This window comes from Crotalus tigris, unplaced genomic scaffold, assembly GCF_016545835.1.
Source record: "Crotalus tigris isolate CLP2741 ecotype Arizona unplaced genomic scaffold, ASM1654583v1 scf7180000017644.4837335, whole genome shotgun sequence".
NCBI lineage: Eukaryota > Metazoa > Chordata > Lepidosauria > Squamata > Viperidae > Crotalus > Crotalus tigris.
The window spans coordinates 2,704,375-2,728,816 of record NW_024096536.1 but is presented as its reverse complement, the minus strand read 5'-3'; the positions used below and the strand labels follow the sequence as shown (position 1 = coordinate 2,728,816).

Genomic DNA, 24,442 nt, shown 5'->3' with positions numbered 1-24,442 from the left:
TTTCCTTTCAAAATAGACAATTGGGAATGTTTTATTTGGAATTTTAATTGAAGGAGGCAGAATATTCATATCATTTGTCACTGGCATAATGAGGACATTTCATGATCAAGGGAACAGTAATGTCCCACAGAATGAGCTTAACCAACTTTTTTTATAGCTTTGCTTGGAAAGAACTCATTTCTTATCACAAACACAGTTGTAATAATTCCACACAGAGACTTCTTGGAATATGTTAATTAACAGTATATTGGGAACAGGGAGAATGTAGGGACTGTTTTATTTTAAGTTCCCTATATGAAAAAACAAACTCATGAGGGAGAACTAGGCTAGAACATTTCTTAAAGCTCTACTCCAATTCTACCCACATTGGGTTTATGGGGGAATATTTTAAAAACTTGGCCGTAGTGTAACATCCATCCAAGAAAGAATTGCATGAAAGCCTTTCATATATACACCATTCCAAGTGTATTGAAATGGCAGATCCCAGAATTTCCACACAATGTGGCTTTTCAGTTGTAGTCCTAGCAAATCAGAAGAGAACTAAGTTGAGAAAGATTATGTTATAGCAATGTTCTTCAAACTTGGCAACTTTATTATATGGACTTCAGCTCCCAGAATTCCCCAGACTGGCTATGTATATTTGGGATATGAATTTCAAGTTAGAGTTGCTAAGTTTGAAAAACACTGTATTAAGAGTGGCATCCTTAAAGCTAGTTCTGGTATTATTTGGAAGTCCCCAAATCCTTATAGCATTGAGGGCTTTCTTTTTAATCTTTTCGGGTTGAAATATAAATAGAGAGGAACTCAACTCCTTCTGGCCACCTTGCATAAAATTTCTCATGATTCTAGGTTGGCAGTATACTGTAGGACTAAACTATCTGTGTGGGATGTCCCCCTTGAAAACTAAATATGAAGATCAGGCTGTTGTCAAATGTCTATTTCTACAGAACAACAGCCTATCCTGAACCCTCCGTCTCACCTCACACCTAAGTGCAAGTTTGTAAAAGATCAAAGGGGCTGAAATCCCACAAATAGAAACAGTAAAGGTATGCTGGACAGACATTCACACACACATACCACCTCATTAAGGACACTGGAAATACATCCCAAATGCAAAAAGCATATCTTTTATAGACACCAGCATACTGCAGTACCATTATGCTATAGCTCTACTTTCAGACTTCCTCATCTCATTCAAGAAAGCCTCACTAAATCCTCAGCTCTCACATTCTTACTACATTTATTTAAACAAACTCACTAATTCCTAGAAATATAGTGCTTGCTTCCATGCATTAATATAAAAACTTACTAGCCATGTACATCTTTTCTCTCCAAGATCATGCAACTTCAGTGTGGCACTGCCCATATGCTTTCAACTCAGCAGACGATACAGTTCAGACTGCCTGACAATTCCATGCAAGTTGTGAGCATGTACATGGTATCCTGGGAAATTCTTCTTAATCCACTAAATCAATATTGTGCTTTTAAACAAGACCCTGTATATCCTGAGGAATTAAGATGTTGGGGAAAAGACTGAATAGAATTGGAACAACTGAAGGACAATACTACTGGATACCATTATTTAATACTACCCATTAATCTTACCTCTGCTGAACATTTCTTTATCTCTTCTGCACATAATCCTCAATGTCTATTCACACAGAGGATAATCATTAAAATGTTGAAGTTTGAACAGAAGGGAGAATGGGAGAATTAGCCTAAACATCCATTCTGAGCAAATGTGTTGTGAAAAATATTCAGAAGTGCAATTACATGCAGATAATACTGAAACCTACATCTGTGAAAGCGTAATAAAGATGCTATTCTTCAAGCAGATCTTCATGGCCAGAAACTATCATTCATAATATAAGAGGATAAAACAGATGCTTCCTGGTGATTTTATTTCAGTTTTTCCTAGCACAATATAGACCAAATGAGTTGGAATTGCAGCTCCCAGTAACATCGGAGACACTATTTTAAGAAGACCATTCTAGTCCCTTTTGAATGTTAATAATAATATAATCTTCTAACAAAGAAAGCTTCATCTGCAGGGGATTTTATTATTATGTATTATTTTTAGTAGACACAAATGCAATCATGGGCAATACTTAACACTGTATATGGAAAGTACAATGTCAGCAAAATAACACATTTCAGTAGAGGCTGAATTCTAGAATACCCTTGGATACATACTTTTAATTGCAATTAATGGAAGATCATGTATTACCATTCCTATATTATATTTTGTTACCCTTTTAAAAAACAGATGCAATTTAGTTTATAATTAAGAGAAAAAATAAGAAAAGTTATTGGTTAAGTATAATATGAATGTATATCACAACAGTCTGGAAGCAAGATGCTGCTACAGTTCAGGCTAACTGGGACAAACCACTGTGGTGCATATGGAAAAAAAGTCAGTTTGAGATTAATACATTTAGAAAAGTTTCTTCTTCAACAACCTGCAAAATTTTACTGACTCCCTTGCATAACAATAAACAGAAGATCCTGATTTTGGTAATATCATCTTTTATAAGACCAAAAAAATACCTCCACCCATTTTACACATATTTGAACAAAACTTCACAGTGAGTTATTAATTTGTCTTTAGAAATGCTCCTCCCTTAGTGTTATATTCTATTGGATTACTGCATAATTACTTCAGACACTATGCATGAAGTGTTTTTGAAAGAAGACTTGAAGCTATAACTATAATTATATACGCAACAGTGGTAACCATGCCATTGATCTCAAACCCAGCCAAAGATAAATAGAAATGTAGAGAAGTGCAATCCAAATGCAGGAGCAAGCCTATAGGCTCTTTCTTTGCATATGATTATACATGTAAAGAAATACAACACACACACCCCAAAAAAACTTCAAACATCCCTGCAGGTGATTTAGAAAACTCTGGAAGAATGACAGCTTCACCATGTTCGGACCATACAGAATTGTGCCCTGAAAAATACTATCTCACTAAATGCCAGTTCTGCCTGAGAAAGATGCTTAATGACAATGCAACAGCCTCTGCTGAAGATGGAAGGGAAAATTTTGTTAAAGGGATAGGATAATAGCCAATTTCATTTCTAATTTATTTAGAATAGAACCAGGTAAACATCAGTGTGGCCAATATATACTACTTTGACAGTAGATTACTTTTGTCCTATTGGGTACAGTCAGGAATTCATGACTTAAGTGTAAATCTATCCAGCAACACTTTTCCACTTCTTGCTTGCCCTTCTATAACAAAAAAACACATTTACAAACTAAGATTAGATCTTAGAAAAGACAAGATAAAATTGCAAACATGTCACACAGCAAACAAAAATTGCCAGCCTGGTTCTTTCATTGCTCCAGTAGTTCCACCACCCACCATATCATTCAACTCCACTTCCTGCAGGCTCAAGAAGTAGTTTAAGAGCCAATTATTTGGCCTGACCATGTTTCATGTTTTGTATGTGGTGCTAAATGAGTGAGCACCACCTCCACAGCCTGGAACTTCTGATTCTTTGGTGGGATGGGACAGATTTTATATGTGACCTCATCTCCTTCTACCGGGACATATTCCCCCTCAATGCTGAAAAAGAAAAAGAGGAAAGAGTATTTCAGAGCTCTGAATAAAAATATCGAGAAAGAAATTGATGCAATTAAACTGTCAGACAAGGCATAACAAATTTTAAAACAACTGCATTCCCTTTAGGAAGCTTCAATGCATCAGTATCTAAATAAGCAATTGCTAAAAAAACCTAACATATAGAACTATCAAAGAAAACTGTATAAAATTTAACATCATAACAGGATGTGAATTACATTCCTCCAAACACAATGCATTTTGTAGCACTCTAATTTAGGAAGAATTCTGCCATCATAGAATTAAAATGTTAGGGTTTGAAATATTAGCCCAAATTTATTTTTAATAACATTTTCTACTGCATTTACTATGAAGCACCTTTTAGCCAGCCAAAGATGATAAGAGAAAATAGTTAATTCAACTTCCTTCAGTTAGAAAATTATAGCAAGATTTCTTCCTGTTCTATTTTCAATTATGTACACTGATTTCTGAATATACTAACTGACCTGAGTGTAATTCAATTTCTTTGTTAATAATTCATTGTAATCAACAAAAAATTTCTTGATGCTAACATGGACTCTCAAAAATGAAAGAACAATATATGCGTTAGCAAACACAGGACAATACTTAATCATTTGACTTTTAGTCTCTTGAACTGACTCTGAATTTATCTCCTTTCAGTAGAATGGGAAAGGATGATTTCTTTGTGTTCTTGGGACTTGGGATATGGAGCAGGGCTCTGCTCTTAGTATCACCTTGTCTTGATGGAATACACATAGATTTCCCTGTTTCAGAAAAGGACCTAGTTCCCCAACCCACCTAACTGAAGCTAAGACTATCAGAAAGGCAGTCTTTCTGGTTAAGATGAGGTTAATGGGATTTGATGAGTCCAAAGGGAGCAATTATTAGAGTTCAAAAAACTGATAAAAGAAAATGGTGAATGATCAATGAGAAATCTTGCAGCTCTGCAGAAGCAGTATATATAAGAGACCACACAGAGATGTTCCTCATCAACATCAGCTGCCTATGTACTATATTAGCTGCTAAGTCTTTTTTTTTCAAGACCTTTTATAAGAACCTCAATCTTCCAGATGCCACAAGACTCATTTGTATTATTGTTTAAGGGCATACCAAATAAATGATAGGTCTACAGCACAGGTCGGCAACCTGCGGCTCCCAGCCTCCTCTGCCTTTGCAGAGAGAGACAGAGACAGAGAGAGGAATTGCGCTTCCCTGCTTCTCTCTCTCTCTCTCTCTGTGTTTTTTTTTTATGTGTGTGTGTGTGTGTGTGTGTGTAAAAAAGAGAGTGCACTCACAGTGTTCTCCGAGGAGCTGAAAAGCTTACTGGGCGGAGCTCCTCCCTTTGCTGCGTCTCTGCAGGAAGCAGGAAGGGCAGGAGAGAGCTAGCTAGCCCAGCTAGGCTGACTCATGAATTCTGGGAGTTGAAGTCCATGAGTCATAAAAGAGACGAGGTTGCTTACCCCTGATCTTGTTGGACAACAGCCTGAAGCTTGTCAGGTCAGCAGCAGATAGGAGAGGGGGGGGGGAGAAAGAGAGAGAGAGAGAGAGAGAGAGAGAGGAAAGAGAGAGAGAGAAAGAAAGAGAGCGGGGGAAGAGGAGTGGCAGACCAAGGGCAGATAGAGAGGGAGAGAGAGAGAGAGAGAGAGAGACCCTTTTGACATCTAAAATGAAGATAACACTGCATATATCCTTTTTTTACCTGTGTGTGTGTGTGTGTATACATACATACATATACATATACATATATATATATATATACACACACACACATACATACACACACACACACAAACACACACACACTTATAATAAAGGTAAAAAAGGATATATGCAGTGTTATCTTCATTTTAGATATCAAAATGGTTTTGCGGCTCCCAGTGTTTTGTTTTTGGTGGGAAACAGGTCCAAGTGGCTCTTTAAGTGTTTTGGGTTGCCTACCCCTGGTCTACAGTATAAGCCAAAATGGTTTCCACTATGGCGTCTAGAAAACTAGAATGCAGGAGATATTCCCATTCATTTTTCAAACACAAAGTTGCAGCCTTCTGATTCCAAGTAATCAGTGAGGCTGGAAGAGATGATGTCTGGGCATTTTAGGAGATGGCACAAGGGCTTCTTCCTCATCTCTACTAAGGCAAATTTGAAGAACCACAGTCTTCTGGAACATAATGTGGTTCATTGTCATGAACTGGCCCATTTATGGACGGAGGGTCCCCATCTTCCTGAGGCATCACAAGAAACCTCTGCTCCTTTCTGAAAGAAAGCATTAATAATTCAGCTATTCCCTTTATGTACCTGGCTGATATAGAAAATTTAAGAATGTCTATATTCTATATTCACATTATTAATCATGTGGCTTTTTTCTGAAATGTACTTTCAATTTGATCTGGTTTACATAAGTTTTGGTCAGAATATTGTTTTTCCACACCTCTAGGTGCCACTCATTCACCTGCTGTGAAAGTGCCTTCAGAACCAATCATACATCTCCCCAAGTTGATTGATAGAGAATGTTGATGGGACCATTTGCAATGGGATCATGATCCTTGCACTGATCCTTGCATCCTTTTTTTTTTTCATTTGGGGAGTCTATTCCACTAGACGGGCATTGGATCACCTGAATAGCTCTACGACTGGCATTCTTTACCAATGCAGTGATTGAGCTACTTTACAAAGTCTCAAAATAAGGGGACAAATTGACTGCTCTGCACACCACAAATATGTACACATGTGCTTGTAGACCTTTATCCTGCCATAACTGACTCAAAAGAAAGTTTCTGGAGAATAGTAATACCTTATAGAAATTGAAATGGAAAGACTGCAACACAGATGTATATAAGTGATTATTGTATTAGAGTATATAGAAAAGCAGGAAGAATAGAAAGCAGGTTCATCTTTTTTTCTGTAAGTATCCATATGTGAAAGAACATGTAGTGCATAAGAATACAATAATGTCAATAATGGAAGTTGGGATGCAGAGAGAAAATAGGGATCCTGACTTACAAACACATAAGCCACTAAAGACATCAATGTTCCATTCCCCATAGAACTCACTCAGAAACATGCACAAATATATCTTCTGTGCCATTCTCTGGGATGATGAAACCATGGCCCTGGGAGCGTGAAAACTGCTTACATACACCTTTGTAGATGGGACCAGCAGAGGCACGAGCCGTCCTAGGAAAAAGAGAGGAGAAAAAAAAGAAAAATGAAAATCAATCTGAGCTACTCTAGTATTCAGAATAACAAAGTTGAAAGGGACTTTGGGGATCTTCAAGTCCAACCACCAGCTCAAGTAGGAAAGCCTATACTATTTCAGACAAATGGTTGTCCAATCTCTTCTTAAAGCCTCCATTCTTGCTTATGAAGTATTACCTTCATTAACAATATGCAGTCCTGCTTCTTCATGAGGATGCTTAAAGTGGGTAAAATATAAACAAAGAGTAATTGTGCTATAATAGGAAACATTGAAAAACATCTTTGATATACCTCTCATAAGACCAGCTAACATGTTACCTTAGATTTTTTATTTATCTACTTCTGATATTGAATCTTCCAGCTTTTATGCAGTTTAAGCTATTACTACCTTTCACCATTGGCCATGATGGCTATAGCTCATGGGAAATGTGTCTGGAATTCAACATCTGGAGATTCACATCTCAGTCTGTTTATACTATTTCAACAATGCAATATTTCTGTCTAAATTAGATTCTCCAGGATTCACTATTGTCATTATTATTTTGTATTTTTCATGAGCTGATGGACATCATTTTGCCAGTGTAGTGCTTCCCCCAAAAGGGCCATTGGCAATCAGGCCCTCCTATCCTTTTCCCAGGTGACCAGCCTGACATAGCCCAGGCACACCAATATACTTGGAGTTACTGACTTTAATTAAAATTAATTGCAGACCAAAGTTAAGATAAAAATCAAGTTAAAATAACACAATAATATAAAATATTAAACCTTGCGGTGGACAATGTTGCTTAACTAAAAAAGTTCCAGAGACTGTCCTTTTTGGCCAAATGTTCCCTCACCAATCCTGTTGCCTTAAAAACATGTCCTCTGTGGGCCCAGACAGAGGCCTAAGGAGCCTCCCTCTTGTGGCAGCCAGGATCCAATCTCTAGGCCAGGGGTAGGCAACTTGGTTCTTTTATGACTCATGGACTTCAACCCCCAGAATTCCTGAGTCAGCATGGCTCAGCTTGGAAACTCTCTCTTTCCCCTCAGCATGGCTGGCTCAGGAATTCTGGGAGTTGCACAAGTCATAAAAGAGCCAAGGTTGCCTACCCCTGCTCTAGGCCAAGATATACTTGTCCTCTCTTCCTTGGGGTGGCAATCTTTCTCTCCTTTTGAAGAAGTGCAGCCTCTTTTCCTCGTAGCAGATTTATTCTTTTCTCTCCCTCTCGGTCCTTTTTTTTCCTCAGCTCCTCCATTTTGTCCTTTTCCCCTGCTGTGTACTACATCTCCCAGCCACCCTTTCCAGGGCTCTTTCTTGTCCTAATTCCAGGGGAGAGCCTCCAACCAGTTAGCCAACCAGGAAATGCTGCCAATAGAGCAGGCTACACCAAGATTATGTGTTGCCAGCTACTACTTTGAATTCTTTTAATGTTTGTATCTTCAATATTAGTATTTAGGTTTCTTTTTCAATTGTCTTTGATTTTTCCAGGCATTAGGATTTATCCAGTGATGGATGCTTTCACATTCTGTGTCCAAAATGAAAGCTTCATTCATTATTAATATTGAGTAATTCATTTTTTACTTCTACTATTGAATAATGTGTTCCTCTTGCAGACCAAAGTATTCTAACCATTGCTTCAAGCACCACAATTCAAAGGCATCCAATTTTCTTCATTTCTGTTTTCTTTTTGTTTTTAATTATATAAAATAAATAGCTTTTGGTGAGAACCAGAATTATTTTGAATACAAGCCATAACACAGATAAGAGATCTTATAATTTAAATTAGACACTAGAGGGGACTAATGTCCAGGCAAAAAAGAAAAAGTCCCTTGCCTTTAGGATTGGGATTTACAAAATGACACAAAAATATTGTAACAATAAAAATATTAATAGAACAGAACAGAGCTGGAAGGGACCTTGGAGGTTTTCTAGTCTAGCCCCCTGCTCAAGCAGGAGAACCTATATCATCTCAGACAAGTGACCGTCTAGCCCAGGGGTAGGCAACCTCGGCTCTTTTATGACTCATGGACTTCAACTCCCAGAATTCCTGACTCAGCATAGCTGATTCATGGACTTCAACTCCCAGAATTCCTGACTCAGCATAGCTGACTCAGGAATTCTGGGAGTTGAAGTCCATGAGTCATACCTACCCTTGGTCTAGCCTCTTCTTAAAAACCTGGAGTACCCATGATTTCTGAAGGCAAGCTGTTCCACTGGTTAATTGTCCTCACTGTTAGGAACTTTCTCCTTAATTCCTGGTTGCTTCTCTGATCAGTTTCCAACCACTGTTTCTTTACCTGCCCTTTGGTGCTTTGGTGAATAACGTGACCCCCTCTTCTTGGTGGCAGCCTCTCAAATACTGGAATACTGCTATCATGTCACCATTATTTCTTTTTTTTGTTTAGACTAGCCAAACCCAAGTCTTGCAGCTGTTCTTTATATGTTTTAGTCTCCAGGCCTTTGATCATCTTAGTTGCTCTTCTCTGAACTTTTTCCAAGATCTCAACATCTTTTTCATAGTATGGTGACCAAAATTGGTTGCTGTATTCCAGGTGTGGTCTCACTAGGGTTTTATAAAGCGGTACTAATACTTTGTGTGATCTTGATTGTATATTAGCTTTTTTGGCTGCTGCTGCACATTGCTGGCTCATACTCAAGTGATTGTCCACTAGGACTCCAAGGTCCCTTTCACAGTTACTGTTTTTGAGCCAGGTCTCACCTAATCTGTACTTATATTTTTGGTTTTTTGATTTTTCCTGCCTAATGTAAAACTTTGCTTTTCTCCAAATTAAAACTCATTTTGTTGGATGGGGCCCATTGTTCAAGTTTGTCAAGATCTTTTTGAATCCTGGGCTTGTCTTCTGGGGTGTTGGCTATTCCTGTCAGTTTAGTGTCATCTGAAAATTTGATGAGTTCCCCTTCTATTCCCTCATCTAAGTCATTGATGAAGATATTGAAGAGTACTGGGCCTAAGATGGAGCCTTGTGGTACTCCACTGCTTATTTCTCTCCAAAAGAGATCTTGAAAGAATGGGGAATGGGCAGAAATTAGTAGCCACAATATCAATGTCTGCTTTTATGGATAGAGTATGGATGGACTAATGAAGGCATTTGTGAAGCAAATTTTGCTGCTGCAAAAATAATGGAATCAGAAAAACTGAATTTTTAAAAAGTGTGGATTATAAAACAGATGAATCATTCAAACTGAAAACAACAAATGACAAGAAAAAATGTGAATTACAAAACAGAGAAGAGACAAGTGTTGAGAACATTTTACTGGATTCAGAAAAGAAGCTGGTTAAGGTTTTGAAAATCAAAAAGAAAATATAATAGATAAGTAAAATGATGACCTAGATAGGGTCTTTCCTTCTCACATTTTTTGTCTTATTGCTAATATTAAAATATAAAATGAAGAAAAGAAAAAACAACCATCAAACTAACATTAACAATAAAAATTAAAAAAATGTGCACAAAAAAAATGATGAATAATTCACACTGACATTAAATATGAAATCTTAACCCTGGTTGAATGCTGAAAAATACAGAAAAAATACCTGATATATTCTTTTCTCCTTACATAATAAGTAAAATAATTATAACTTTCCTATCTATATTTATTACTATTTTACAATCCTCAAAAATATGTCCCTGATGTGGAAATTTATCTTTCAGATTGACCTACCATTTGCTATAAAAAAAACCAGCAGTCAACAGGTAACCCCAAAAGTAAAACTAATCTTCAAAGCCTTCGGTTAACCTGAATAAGGACTTTTCTGACTTTACAAAAAAGATCTGCTAAAGCAGATCTGGCCTTGCAGACTGGTGGCGGCAGTGATGGGAAGGGAGAAGGGATGGCTCCGCGCAAGCAGCAGGCAAGCATACATATATGCGCAAGCAGCTCCATTTGTCCAAGGGGCAAGCGCTCATACCCGGCACTTGCATAAATGGAGCACTGCGCACTTGCTCTTGCCTGCCACTTGCATGGCCTGGGGGTTGGAGAACCCTGTGCTAAAGTCTCAAAGAAGCCTCTGCAATGGGAAAAAGAAAGACATCTAAATGAATTAAAATTGAGATTGTTAGAAGTAAAAAAAAGGAATATACCTTTAATTTGTGTGATCAATATTAAAATAAGACATGTTTTTGTAAAGCTCTGGTAACTCTTTACAGATATTTTCCTAATATCAGCACTGAAAAGTTGATGGTTTATAGTTTTCCACATAGAAGGGATAGGCTGGGGGAAAAAGAGATATCTAAGCTTACAGGGCATGATGAGTTATCTTTTTTTTTTATTTGTGATGAAGACTGGAAGTCACTTCTTTACATATTTCTTTTCTTTTGATTCTACTTCTTTCCTCTTTTTGTTCTAGTTTTCTTTTTCATTCTTTGTACTTTTTTTCTCTTTGTATTTTTTTCTCTTTATATTTGCTTTTATTATTGTACTGGAAATTAAAATTAAAAAGTTTCTTTAATTGATCTAATTCAGTACCTTGGCTCCTACCGATTACAAACTGTTAATGGTATAGGTGGTCCTTGGCTTACAACAGCAATTGGCTTACAACAGATAAATGACACAGTTGTGAAATGGAATTTCCCGTGACTGTGTCACTTAGCAATAGCAATTCTGGTAGTCTCAGTTGCTGAAATTAAACATGACTATGCGGACCATTAAGCAAGGACATCATGTGACAGTAACTTTACATTTGGTTAGCAATCTTTTCTAGAACCCATTTAACTAAGTCACCTCTTCAGGCTGTATCATCTTTTTTTTTTTTCAATTAGACAGATATTCCATTTACTCATATCATATTTTTCACCAATACATCTTTGTGTTTATTGTCTTTTATGGAGTCTACCTTTGTGTAATAGCTTTCCTTAATTTCAAAGATCTCCTTAAACAAATCTCTTATTTTTTTCTTTTGATTGTTATATCTAAATATGCTATCCCAAAAAAAACTCTTGTCCCTTCTTGCTCTTCTCTAGAACTTTATGTTTAGTTGGCCAAATACATTTCTCTTGTCTCTTGTTTTCCATTCATTTCAACTACTTTCAATATATTACAGACAGTTGTTTTACCTTCTTTTGTTCTTTCTGCATATCAGGATATTTCTATTTTATTCTAGCTTTACAAATGTTATAGCACGTTACAAACATCAGTTCAGAATTTTCATTTATCATATCTACTGCATAAAATATTTATCATCATTGTATAATCTGAGAGCTGCTGAAATTGTATGCTATTCGTTTGATGAATGTTTTTTTTTCTTTAATTTAAACTGCAATTTATGAAGGATTCATGAACTGAGGTGCAGTCACATCAGTTTCTGCTGGCTGAAATCACAGCATATATTTTCAGTCTGATTCAGTTATATGTAACGCCATCTTTTAGATCAGTGTTTCCCAAACTTGACAATTTTAAGGCATGAGGACTTCAACTCCCAAAATTCCACAGCCAGCAACGCTGGCTGTGGAATTCTGGGAGTTGAAGTCCTCATGCCTTAAAATTGTCAAGTTTGGGAAACACTGTTTTAGATTACAAATTAATATAATATCTTTTAGACTAAAAGAAGGAAATTGTTATAAATGTTAAATTGCCTCAGCAGCTTTTAGTTTGTCTCCTGCTTCCTTTCTATACTGAAGCCAACTTTTACGTTATTCCAGATGTTATTTCAGTTTTAGCCCTGCAATCACCTATAAAAAGAATGACATTTGGGAGGATGTTACATTAATAAAGCACTGTACATTATCACAGAACTATTCAACTTCTATTTCCTCTACCACCTGTGGTATTGGATCACCACAATATTGACTTTGATATAAATAATAATGGCTACCCCACTTCTGTGATTTCTCATCCACATTCAGTCTAATATTCCTCTGATGTAAAGTGATCTATTCCAGTACATTTCAGTTTGTTGATTCCCACAATGTTAATATTCATTATTGACAACATCAAGTTTATCTTGATTTATGGTTCTGATGGTCCACATACTAATGATCTATGTAACAATAGTATCAAACTTGCATTGTATCTCTGGACATCTAAGTGACTGGATATTCTTTCAACCTTAATCTACAGCAGCAGCACCAATATTGCTACTACTTGCCCTCTATTCTTCCCCAATAGCTTACTGTATATGATACCTTCTAACCTGAGGCATTCAGCTTCCAGTATTGTCCTGATTGGGAATATCCATTTGGTTTTCTTGGAAGAATATTGAAGTGGGTTGCCATTTCCTTCTCTAAGAGAATATAGTAGTCTGATTTCTCATGTATTACCTGCTCCCGTATGTGAACTTCCAGGAGTAAATACACTGAAATGGCAATTGTATAAAACAAAATCATGAATTAAACAGGGCTATGACCTGGCTCTTATGATAACTTTTGTGAAATATGGGTGCAATTTGGTATTGTCATTGTGTGGGGAACTGAATAATCAAAGTTATCAAAAAAGCAGAATTGCAAGCATTGCAACGTTCAACTCTTTCTCTAGGATCATAATGTGTAGAGAATCAGGGAGAAATGGATCAGAACTACATTCACCTGGGAACAAGGACAGAGATACTTGCAGACATGACTGCAATTCCTCACTTTTTCCGGCCTCAGCTAATAGGCTCCATGTCATCAAATTCTAAGGTAAAAATACATACTTCTGGTCAATTTGGAATACTTACGCAGAGTAAGTCCTCGTTCTTTTTGTGGGAAGAGGGCTGGGTAAGTCCCGAAAAAGATGACTTCCCCTCTCACAAATCCGGCTTCCCTCTCTGTTGAATGGGAAAATAGGCCACACGGGTGATTTTGGAGAATGGAGAGGTGGTACTGTAGATTGAGAGGTCTGGTCAGATGACATGGTGGGAGGGTCTGTCTCCTGGAATGAGAGAATTGGTGTCAGTGGAAAATTAAATGAGCAGCAATGCTGAGCTTTTAAGATTGATTTGCAGTGCAAGACACAGGCAAAGGAGTAAGGAATTTTTTTAAAGAGCATGGTAATTTTTATAAGAAGCTACAACAACATTAATGTAATTTCTGAAATAATTCCTTGTGTGTATACACACACACACACACACACACACACATTTGATTTATTATCATTCATCATTACCGTATTAATTGTACAAAGGAAGAATCACTCTAAAACAGTAAGGAATGAACCAGGCTGTGAGAACACTAGGGAGCTATACAATATGTGTTTACAATATTTCTCATTTAATGTTGGATACAAATTCTAGGAATTCCAGACCCAAAACACCTGAAAGACAACAGGCTGGGGAAGACTGTTCCAATAGCACCTAAAGTTCCCTTCTCCATCTTCCCCCCTCTGTTGTCAGGGAATAATCATACTGTAATAATAATGATAATAGGCACCTTGGGTGCAATTCTAAAACATCTACTGTACCACTTGAACACCACTGGCATTGATAAAACCACTATTAGTTAGCTACAAAAGGCAACTTTACTTGGAAACACATCTTTTAATGCTATCAAACAACATCTGCCTATCCCAGGTCTTGGGAAAGACTCAGTTGGTGGACAAAAATGCCAAATCCAGTCTAAACATCTGGCTGACTGTACTATCAGCCATAATTTATTAAACTTATATGCAGCTTGACTCTCAATTACTTAGCACACCTTCACCCTAACCTGGTTGCTCTTATATCCTAAACCCTCTCCTTCCCAATTAGGCATATCTTTACTTTGCATTCTAAGCCACAGTAATTAAAAGTAATGAGTTCTTTTAAATTATTTTTACTTTCATATCTAGCAATCATCTTCATCCTCACCATTCACAGTCTGATGTCTGGAAACTACATAAGTGCATCATGCAAAGCCATGATTTGGTTGGTTTGTTTGGGCTGCTTGTTGTATGAACTCAGCCATATTTGCATATGATTCAGTGTGATGTGTGAAAGTAGCGAGTGGTGACTTATTCAACAATCTTCATTAAACAAATCACAAAGTAACCTAAAACAGAGGTCCCAACTTTTTGGGCACCAGGGACCAGTTCTGTGGAAAGAAGTTTTTCCGCGGACCGGAGGGTGTGTGGTTTTGTGTGCTGCCTGCATCCCACCGATGGTGCTTTGCTTATTTGTGTGGACTGGTTGCTGGCATGCCTCAGCCCGGTAATGGTCCATGGACCGGGGGTTGGGGACCCCTGCCCTAAAAGACAAACTCAGACATATTTTTCAAAGATCCTGGAACACAGGGGAACTACCAGAGGACTGGAAAAGAGCTGATGTAGTTCCCATCCTCAAAAAAGGAAAAAAAATGGATCCAGGAAATTACAGACCTATCAGCCTGACCTCAATACCTGGGAAGATCCTGGAAAAGATAATCAAACAACGAATCAACGAAAACCTAGAGGCAAACAAAGTCATTACTAAAAGCCAACATGGGTTTGTCAAAAATAGATCATGCCAGACAAATCTTATTGCATTCTTTGACCAAGTGACAAAATTAGTGGATCAGAGGAATGCTGTGGACATAATTTACTTGGACTTCAGTAAGGCATTTGATAAAGTAGATCACAACCTACTACTTGACAAGATAGAAAAATGTGGGGTAGACAGAACCACCACCAGATGGATCCGTAGCTGGCTGACCGGCCGTACTCAGCGAGTGGTCCTCAATGGAACTGCATCTATATGGAGGGAAGTGTGTAGTGGGGTGCCCCAGGGCTCTGTTCTGGGCCCAGTACTCTTCAACATCTTCATCAATGACTTGGATGAAGGGATAGATGGGGAACTCATCAAATTTGCAGACGACACCAAGCTGGCAGGAATAGCCAACACTCCAGAAGACAGGCTTCAGATACAGAAGGATCTGGACAGACTTGAACACTGGGCACTAACTAACAAAATGAAATTCAATGGTGAAAAAAGCAAGGTTCTACATTTAGGCAAGAAAAACCAAATGCACAAGTACAGCATAGGTGGCACCATGCTCAATAGTAGTAACTGTGAGAGGGACCTCGGAGTCCTAGTAGACAATCACTTAAATATGAGCCAGCAGTGTGCTGCAGCTGCCAAAAAGGCCAACACAGTGCTAGGCTGCATTAACAGAGGGATAGAATCAAGATCACGTGAAGTATTAATACCACTTTACAATGCCTTGGTAAGGCCACACTTGGAATACTGCATCCAGTTTTGGTCACCACGATGTAAAAAAGATGTTGAGACTCTAGAAAGAGTACAGAGAAGAGCAACAAAGATGATTAGGGGACTGGAGGCTAAAACATATAAGGAACGGTTGCTAGAATTGGGTATGTCTAGTTTAACGAAGAGAAGGACAAGGGGGGACATGATAGCAGTATTCCAATATCTCAGGGGCTGCCATAAAGAAGAGGGAATTAAGCTATTCTCCAAAGCACCTGAAGGCAGGACAAGAAGCAACGGGTGGAAACTAATCAAGGAGAGAAGCAACCTAGAACTAAGGAGAAACTTCCTGACAGTTAAACAATAATCAGTGGAACAGCTTGCCTCCAGAAGCAGTAAATGCTCCAACACTGGAAGTTTTTAAGAAGAGACTGGACAGTCATTTGTCCGAAATGGTGTAGGGTTTCCTGCCCGAGCAGGGGGTTGGACTAGATGACCTCCAAGGTCCCTTCCAACTTTACTATTATTATTATTATTATTATAAATGTTTTGCAAGATTCTCCAAAAATTGAGGGAATGACTTTTAGGGAACAGTAATTCAATCATCTTCTAGCCGTTTGGTGATAGCAAACATCTGATTTTGCTACTACTAAAAGATTTATGCATCACATGGCAAACAATGTATGTCAATGTCAAATCCTCAGTGAGTTATTTCTATAAATGCAAGGGCAGGAGTGCCACTCGTCATTCTTGGATCCAGGGCAGACTACATCAGCCTAAGGCAATCTAGTATTACACGCTTTTTGGAAGTCCTTAGCCTTGTAAACTGCAGAGCCTACCTTCCCACATGAAACATTTATAGCATACATCTGGGGCAGAAGCAAGCCCTAGAAAATACTGGGTCAATTCCAAAAGAAAACTATTTCTAAGGAAATACAGCACCATCTCCCAAATTTTAGATTACTTGAACACTGCTTACAGTATTAAATCTTAAAATAGAAGATTTTATTTTATAGGTAGATAAACACTTGTCCTTTGTCCTATTAAGAGTGTATTTTCCCTGGTGAGTTTCAGTGGCTTCCAAGATAAAGTGAGGATGCAGATCCTACCATTTCAACTTGTTCTTTTGCCAGACAAAGGAGAGTGAGTCATGACAGACAGCTAGGCTCATACTCGTCTTTTGTGAAGCTATGCCATTCTACTTTTCAGAAATTCTTTGCATAAAGACTTAAGTGCAAAGCTGGGAAAATCTCAGACAAACCAGAGTGTAAAGTAAGCCTCTCTCCAAAGCTACCATGGAAAACAAGCCAAATTAACCCTTGGCAGAGTAAGGGAAATGAGTCACAGAATTACTATAACACTAAGCCATAAACTATACTATGCAAATAATAATTAATGGATTCACACAACACACTAAAGCAGTATTTCTCAACCTTGGTGACTTTATGATATGTAGACTTCAGCTCCCAGAATTCCACACATCTTAAATTTGGCAAGGTTTGGAAACACTGGACTAAGGTAAAAACTAAGAGTTCATTACAATGAAAATAACCATGTCTTTAGGCAGCATGCCAAGAGACTTTTCTGAAATATTGTTCTTTGGACAAGAAAGATGGTTGCATCTTCCCTTTTTGTTTTACAATGCTCTATACTCTGTACCTTGCTCTCTTCAAGGCGAAAAAACCCAACAATTACTCCCATTCTCTCTCTCTCTCTCTCTCAGATATAGAGATATTGATCTCTCTTCACCCATTGCATTAAATATACTCAGTGATGGGATTCAGCCCGTTCGCACCGCTTTGGCAGAACCAGTAGCTAATTTTTTTTTTTGCCCAGGCCCAGAATGGACTTCCAGAAGTGGCATCCACACAGAGAATTGGTTGTTCACATATTTGAATCCCACCACTGAATATACTACATATACCAACTAAATATAATTTTATTTGCAATATATTGTGATTTAATCCTTTAAATAAAGGTAAGAAAATAATCTCTCTAATCATGTACAACTAATCCATTTCCCCAGTTGTGAAATTTTAAGTATTTGTGGGGAAAGAACCCTTAACAAGCAGCTCTACAGTGTTGTTGTTCAACCTTCTGCATAGCCCCACTCAGCTGAGCAGACACTGAAGCAAGAACTGAACCTTGTCTGGTATTAGCTACACCAAAGAGTGAGAACTTTCATTCATTTGGGGGTCTGGCAAATTAACCTTGAGGAAATGCAACTGAAAACAAACTACCTTTTCTTATTTGGCCTGAAATAGGAATATCTACCACCAGACACCAAAAGACAATATGCACACAGAATAAAATACTATTCAAATTCCTACTTTCCATCACATAGTGCTACCAGCTATGATTTCCCCATTTGTGCATTTGTTGCTTTTGGTTATTGCAGTACTATAAGAAAACTTTTCCAGATGTAAATGAAACACAGATGCTTCAGATTTACTTATGTTGGAAGGACTGAGTGAAGAACAAAGTTTTCAATAGTAACTTAAAATGTACTATATTAACTATAACTATTAGCTGGTTTACCCAAAATGTTAAACCCAAATATATTATATGACCCAAGTCAACGTTAGAAGCAGCATTTTATCTCCAGTTTCAGAAAGCAGTCCTGGGTCTGCTTGTTAGCCATTTTGAAAGAATGGAAAGATATTGCTTTGGGCAGTGGTTCTCAACCTATGGGTCGTGACCCCATTTGGGGTCGATCGACCATTTCACGGGGGTCGCCAAGCAAGGCTGTCCGCCATTTTTTTTCCCCTTTTCTGGCGGGTGCCTTACCTCCCTTGGGCTGGGCCAGCTGGTGGCCCAGCCGGTGACTGGCCTGCTCCGTCTCTGCCGCTTGCCAGGTATGCCTCGGCCGGCGCAGGGGGCGTCACCACGCATGCACGGCACTCCCGAGCAGGAAAGTCCTCGACTTACGACCGGTTGGGTAGTCCTCGACTTATGACCGGTTTAGTCCTTGACTTACAACCAGTTTAGTCCTCGACTTACGACCAGTTTAGTCCTCGACTTACGATCGGTTTAGTCCTCGACATACGACCAGTTGGGGGTCACGGCATTAAAAAGGTTGAGAACCACTGGGCTAGGGACTACATAAGCATATGAACATTAACTCTACTCCATTTAACAGAAAACAATGGTTGCCCATTGCCATCTGAATTTATATTTTAGGCCAAAAAGTTTCCCAAGAACACAATAGATTATAGTAATCTCAGTATTCCTCCAACAGTTTATTGAATGACATTGATAGCACTTGTATCATGTTAAGCTTATTTTTCAATGCAATTTAATGAGTCCAAGCATTTCATTTCTGTGAAGCACAGAGATCATCAATGGGTAAAACAGAATGAATTTCAAAGTAGCAATGTCCTGAGCATCATCAAGCTAAGTAAATTACAATTTATTCTCAACCAGCATGATCTTTTGCGATATGTTTGTGTCTTTGAGCTGACTCCTGGCAACTGCCTAAACTAGTCTCTGCAGTTTTCTTGGCATTTTTTTTCCTAAAGAAGTTTGTATTGCCTTCTTTCTAAACTAAAAGAGAGTACTATAACTGGTCTAAAATCACCCAGCTGGCTTTATGCTTTGTGCTTAAGGCAGGACTAGATTTCACAATCTCTGGTTTCTAGCCTAGTACCTTAACCATTACATCATATTGGCTCTCACTTTTGCTGTATACTAGCTGACATTTACAGTATGAGAGTTGAAGTCCAGTACCTCTGGAGAATATTTGATGACTCATCTATAAACTGTTTTTAGTGTTTTTAAAGCTTCTTTTGAGAGACCAATAACAAGTTTCCTTAATTAAGAAAGGAATGACAATTTAGAGCGGGATGTCTACAAAGAAGAAAGTCAATACAGTTAACCACTGTTCCAGATAAGCTTGCTTTGGTTAATTGTATTGTGTTACTCCTCTGTAGTAAAAAGAAATTGCCCATTTATATAAAAATGTACAATAAAACAATTGCCTGACTGAGCGTAATAATGTAGACCATTTTTTAAAAATTCATATGTAAAAATGCATAGCACACAAAATAAGTGCATTTGAAATCTTTTGTAAAAATCAAAGCCAATTGCAAAAAATTTAATATAGGCGTTACAGATGATACAAAAACTCTAAGAGGACTTGACACTATGTATGTACAGGTAATCAAATTACAGCTATAACTGGGACCAGAATTTCTGTGTCTAAGCAAGTGGTTGTTAAGTGAATTTTATTAATTTTGCCATGGTTAAGCATATCACTGCAGTTGTAAAGTGAATCAGATAGTCATTAAGTGATTCTGGCTTCCCTCATTAACTTTGTTTGTTGGAAGCCAGCTGGGAAGCTTACAAATGGTGAACCCATGACCACAGGATACTGCAACCATGTAAATATATGTTAGTTGCTAAGCTCCCAAATTCTGATCATGTGACTATGGGGATGCAGCAATGGTTATAAGTATGAGGACAAGTCAGTCAGTTTTTTCAATGCCATTGTAACTTTAGTCACTAAACAAATTGTTGAAAGTTGAGGACTACCTGTACTTGGATTATTCAGGTTTATTTTTAGCTGTATATCAATACCAAAAATATGGATTTTATGCCAGACCAACTGAGAAACTTGAATTCATAATTTACAGAACACAATCAGTAAATGCAGCTTAGACCAGAATTCAATTTGCTGTGCCTGCCTTATTCACATTCCAATTTAAAACCAAAGTTAGATTATGGCCCATCAACTTCTCATTCTAATATCCTGGTGTCAAACTATATCAGGATGAATTGCTTGGATAGGCAATATTAATTTAATAAGGTTTTTTTCTATTTTTCTTATAATAAATCTTGTGAAATCACATTAGCTATTGAGCAGGGATTATAATGAATAAGTGTTGTTTCAACAATGAGAAAATCCTTGTAATCTCAAACTCTTTACCTGACACCATTTGAGCTGGTAAAATAAATCCCTCAATAGCATTTTTGTGCATGTGCACACATAGCCATAACTAATACTACAAACCAGTTGCTTCATTTTTAAATCCTATCACTCTTCCATGTACCTTAAATATTGTCATACCAAGGGGAAACTGCCAAAAAGAAAAGTTTAATTAAATACATTGGTTCTTCCAATGCAAAAAGTATGTAGATATGATACTAAATGGAAGCTTTCATCCAGAAGCAAAAGTAGTCACTCTTAATTGGATTTCCAAGTGGTAATTGTTTTCCACCGTCTAGCCCTTTTATTAGATCATTTTTTAAGGAAATTATTATATATACATATTTAAAGAAAGAGAAACATTGATAGTTTTATGAAGATAAAAATATTTTTAATTCATGCAATGCTAGCAAGCAAACCTATCCTCTTTTACCAAATGGCTCCATCAATTAAAGATGTACACTTAAATATAGCCTTCCCCCACTTCATCTTAGAGTGCCAGGAATGAATTAGAAAACAGATTTTTGGTCCCAACTATATCTAGCCATATAATGTTGCCTTGATTAAAAATAGCAAGATCCCTCTTCAAGCAGATCAACAATTTAAACTATAGGCAGAGTGGTACAACAAATTGATTAAAAGACTGAAATATAAATCCAGTTCCGGTTAATGTTCCATACATTATCAGCTAAAACAGTGTTTCTCAACCTTGACAATTTTAAGGCACGTGGACTTCAACTCCCAGAATTCCACAGCCAGCAATTTTAAGGCAGTCCATGTGCCTTAAAATTGTCAAGGTTGAGAAACACTGAGCTAAAATTACTTTTGGTCCACAGAAGTATAAGGCTATGTTAAATCTTAAAAATGACACATCTTATTTTTACTGCAACAGTTATCCTTTTGGTGGCCTATTTTAGATGCAGATATACACTCACACACACCTGTATAATTTTACTAATGTCACAAAACAGCCTCTCCAAATCTATAGTGCCTCAGATATGTTAGATTTCTCCTCTTAATCTCCAGCCCGTTCTAGAATCTTGCCATAAAACATGGTAATAAACCTTAAAGAAAAAACAGCCATAAACATGTGATTAAATGTCACACTTTTATTTTGCTGTGGGTCACTGATTACTTATAGTCCCTCACTTATACAGTACTTCCTTCTTTAAATGTTCAAAACTATATAAATGCCATCGAACAGCTACAGATTAAATTATTCATTCCTTTCCTCAGACTGGTAGAGGATCATGCAAAGGAAAACACAAATCACTTTCACTTCCATGTTATAAATTTGTAGCAGGACTCAGCACTCCTTCAAAAAAGGGAACTTCATACAAAAGGCATCTCTGAAAGTAAACAATTTTTAAAACCCACCCACCAATAACTGAGCTTTCTCGAAGGGCTACCACTCCCCTACATAGAACAATCAGTCGCACCCTTATGGAGGAGCCATAGTTAAACAGGCACATTTGCAACCACTATTTAATCTAAGGAGAGATGAATGCCATCCTTATGAACTGAATACAGAAACCTCAGTACTAGGAAACCAGGCATTAGGAGGCAAGTGAGGGGAGAAGCGATGAAGAGCAAAAGGGGTGGGGGACTGAATTATCTCACAAATCCTACAGGCCGCCTTTATGTTTTTTCTAAGGCAAACAAACAAACCTCCAATTACGGTTTTCGCATCACTTCCTCCGCCCCCCCCCCCCCCGCCTTCAAATCCTGGTCCCTTGCTGCTTGTTCCCCTGTCAAATTGTATACCCTATACCAGGTGAATACTACATATTGGGAAAATGCCTCCTGGCTCTTTTATTCTGGAGCCAGAGGGTCCTTTTCCTTAGGAATAAGAGGCAAGAAAGGCGTCCCAGCTGATTCTAGCTTCAAAGAAAAAGCGACAAACAGGCTGTTCAAAGGCATAATACGTGCACAAGCGCGCACACAGACAAATCGGCGCGGGGGGGGGGGGAAATCCAACGCGATCCTTTGAGCACATCCGAAATCTCATTCGGCTGTTATCCCTTACGCGGAATTGTTCGTCCCAGCGCAATGGTAATAAATACGAATCCCACGCATTCAGCTCCAGCGCCTCTGAGGGTCTTTTCTCTCTCTCTCTCTCTCTCCCTCTCTCACCCACTCACACACACACACTCAACGTACCGCCTTTCCCCCTTTATTCAGCTCCCGTTTTCCTCCTAAAGCTGGCTAGCTGCAATTTGCAAAGCATCCTTCCTCCCTTCCCAGAGAAACTACCAATTACCTTCGCCCGAGCAGTGGTTCTCTCACACAACGCTTTACTTCTGGGCTTCGCCTTTGCGCTTCCTCGCCCGTTTTGATTATGGTTTTCCTCCCCTCCTTCCTCCTGACGTCAGAATAGTGGGAGGTGGAGGAAGGTGGGCGGGGTTTGGATGGCGATTTGTGTTCCAGATTTTAAAGAGACATGGCTTGGCCGGGTGGGGGGAAAGGGAAAAGAAATGCTGCGTCCTACGAGTTGCTTTAATTCGCGTAAAGAAACAAAGCCTTTTTTGCGAGAACTTACCAAATGCAAATGATCAATCTCTAGAAGGGTCTGTAGAAAGAAAACCTGGCTCGGAATGGAAGCAAATGTTGTAAAAAGGAGCCTGGTGTGCAGCTTTCCCTGGGCCTCGAAGCTTTGGCCTGCTACCTTAGTGTAGTGGAAGATACTATTCTCCCACCCTTTCTTCTGCAATGAGATTCATCCACCAGTCTGGTTAAATGAGTATCCTGGCTAGGGGGGAGGAGGGAAATCACCTTTGCCTTAAGGCACCAAAGTATATTGGAGTTCCAGGCAAGTCAGGGACAGTGAATACATCCAGTATATACGGTACCAACAACCCATGCCTCAGGAATATTTCTTACTGGGTAGGAAAGTGGAGATTCATCTCACACATTCGCTAATAGTTCTATAGAAGAGAAGATGGCTTTATTAAGAAGTTCATACTATATAAAGGTAAGAACCACCCAGGTGCTGACATTGCCTTTCCTACACAACTTAAAAATGCACATAGATCCTGTGCTTTTTGTGGCTGGTCAATAGGCCCAATTCCAGTCATGTCTGATTTCTTCCCAGCAATTATGCATGTTCAGTGTGCACTAAACAAAATAATGTTCACAAAGCTACCATGTGGCTCTGTTTGCCCAACATACTAAAAAAAACTGGTTAACAAGTACCTGCTACAAAAATGAAGTCTATTTTCACTTATTGAGGATGAGGCCTTTCTAAAATTAGGACTTCATGTGCATTTGCCTATCTAATCCAGTATGATTTTCTGCAATCTTCTCCAAACTGACCTCTTACCGCACACTCCAGGTTTGTTGGGATGCTAATTAGCATCATCCCTCTGGCTATGCTAGCTGGATGATACTGTTGTAGAGTACCAGATTTAAAGGAATCTGGCTACCTTGGCAATAACTACCAAGGTAATAGGACAATTCTCTTTTACTACCTTATCTTTTTGGGGGGATGGGGCCTGGTGAGGCAAGTCTGATGAGGTAATGACCTTTGCAAGGGGTGATACCAAACTTTTACTATTTTTTTCCTTTTTACAGGCTTCTAGCAGCAGCAGTTAACGTAGAGATAAGTTTGTGATTAAACCTTGCAAAAGCTTAGTGGACCTACAATGTTTTGCATTTTTATAGTATCAGACA

General features: G+C 38.3%; 1 protein-coding gene across 1 annotated transcript; it reads right to left on the bottom strand.

Moving 5' to 3' along the window:
• Positions 1 to 2,040: 2,040 nt before the first annotated feature.
• Positions 2,041 to 23,169, bottom strand: CSDC2 (cold shock domain containing C2). The gene is made up of 4 exons (XM_039335567.1): positions 23,034 to 23,169; positions 13,432 to 13,625; positions 6,638 to 6,760; positions 2,041 to 3,574 (listed from the first exon to the last, which is right to left on the bottom strand). The coding sequence occupies exons 2-4, from the start codon at positions 13,605 to 13,607 to the stop codon at positions 3,412 to 3,414; spliced, it is 462 nt and encodes a 153-aa protein (XP_039191501.1). The 5' UTR covers positions 13,608 to 13,625; positions 23,034 to 23,169; the 3' UTR covers positions 2,041 to 3,411.
• Positions 23,170 to 24,442: the final 1,273 nt, after the last annotated feature.

What these genes read in the sequence shown, in the direction of transcription:
- CSDC2 (XM_039335567.1), bottom strand. Translation starts at nt 13,607, where the DNA reads ATGTCATCTGACCAGACCTCTCAATCTACAGTACCACCTCTCCATTCT. An exon ending in AGAACGAGGACTTACTCTGC is followed by an intron (nt 6,761 to 13,431) that starts GTAAGTATTCCA and finishes TCTTTTTCCTAG; the next exon opens with GACGGCTCGTGCCTCTGCTG. An exon ending in ATATTTGTGCATGTTTCTGA is followed by an intron (nt 3,575 to 6,637) that starts GTGAGTTCTATG and finishes TTTCTTTTTCAG; the next exon opens with CATTGAGGGGGAATATGTCC.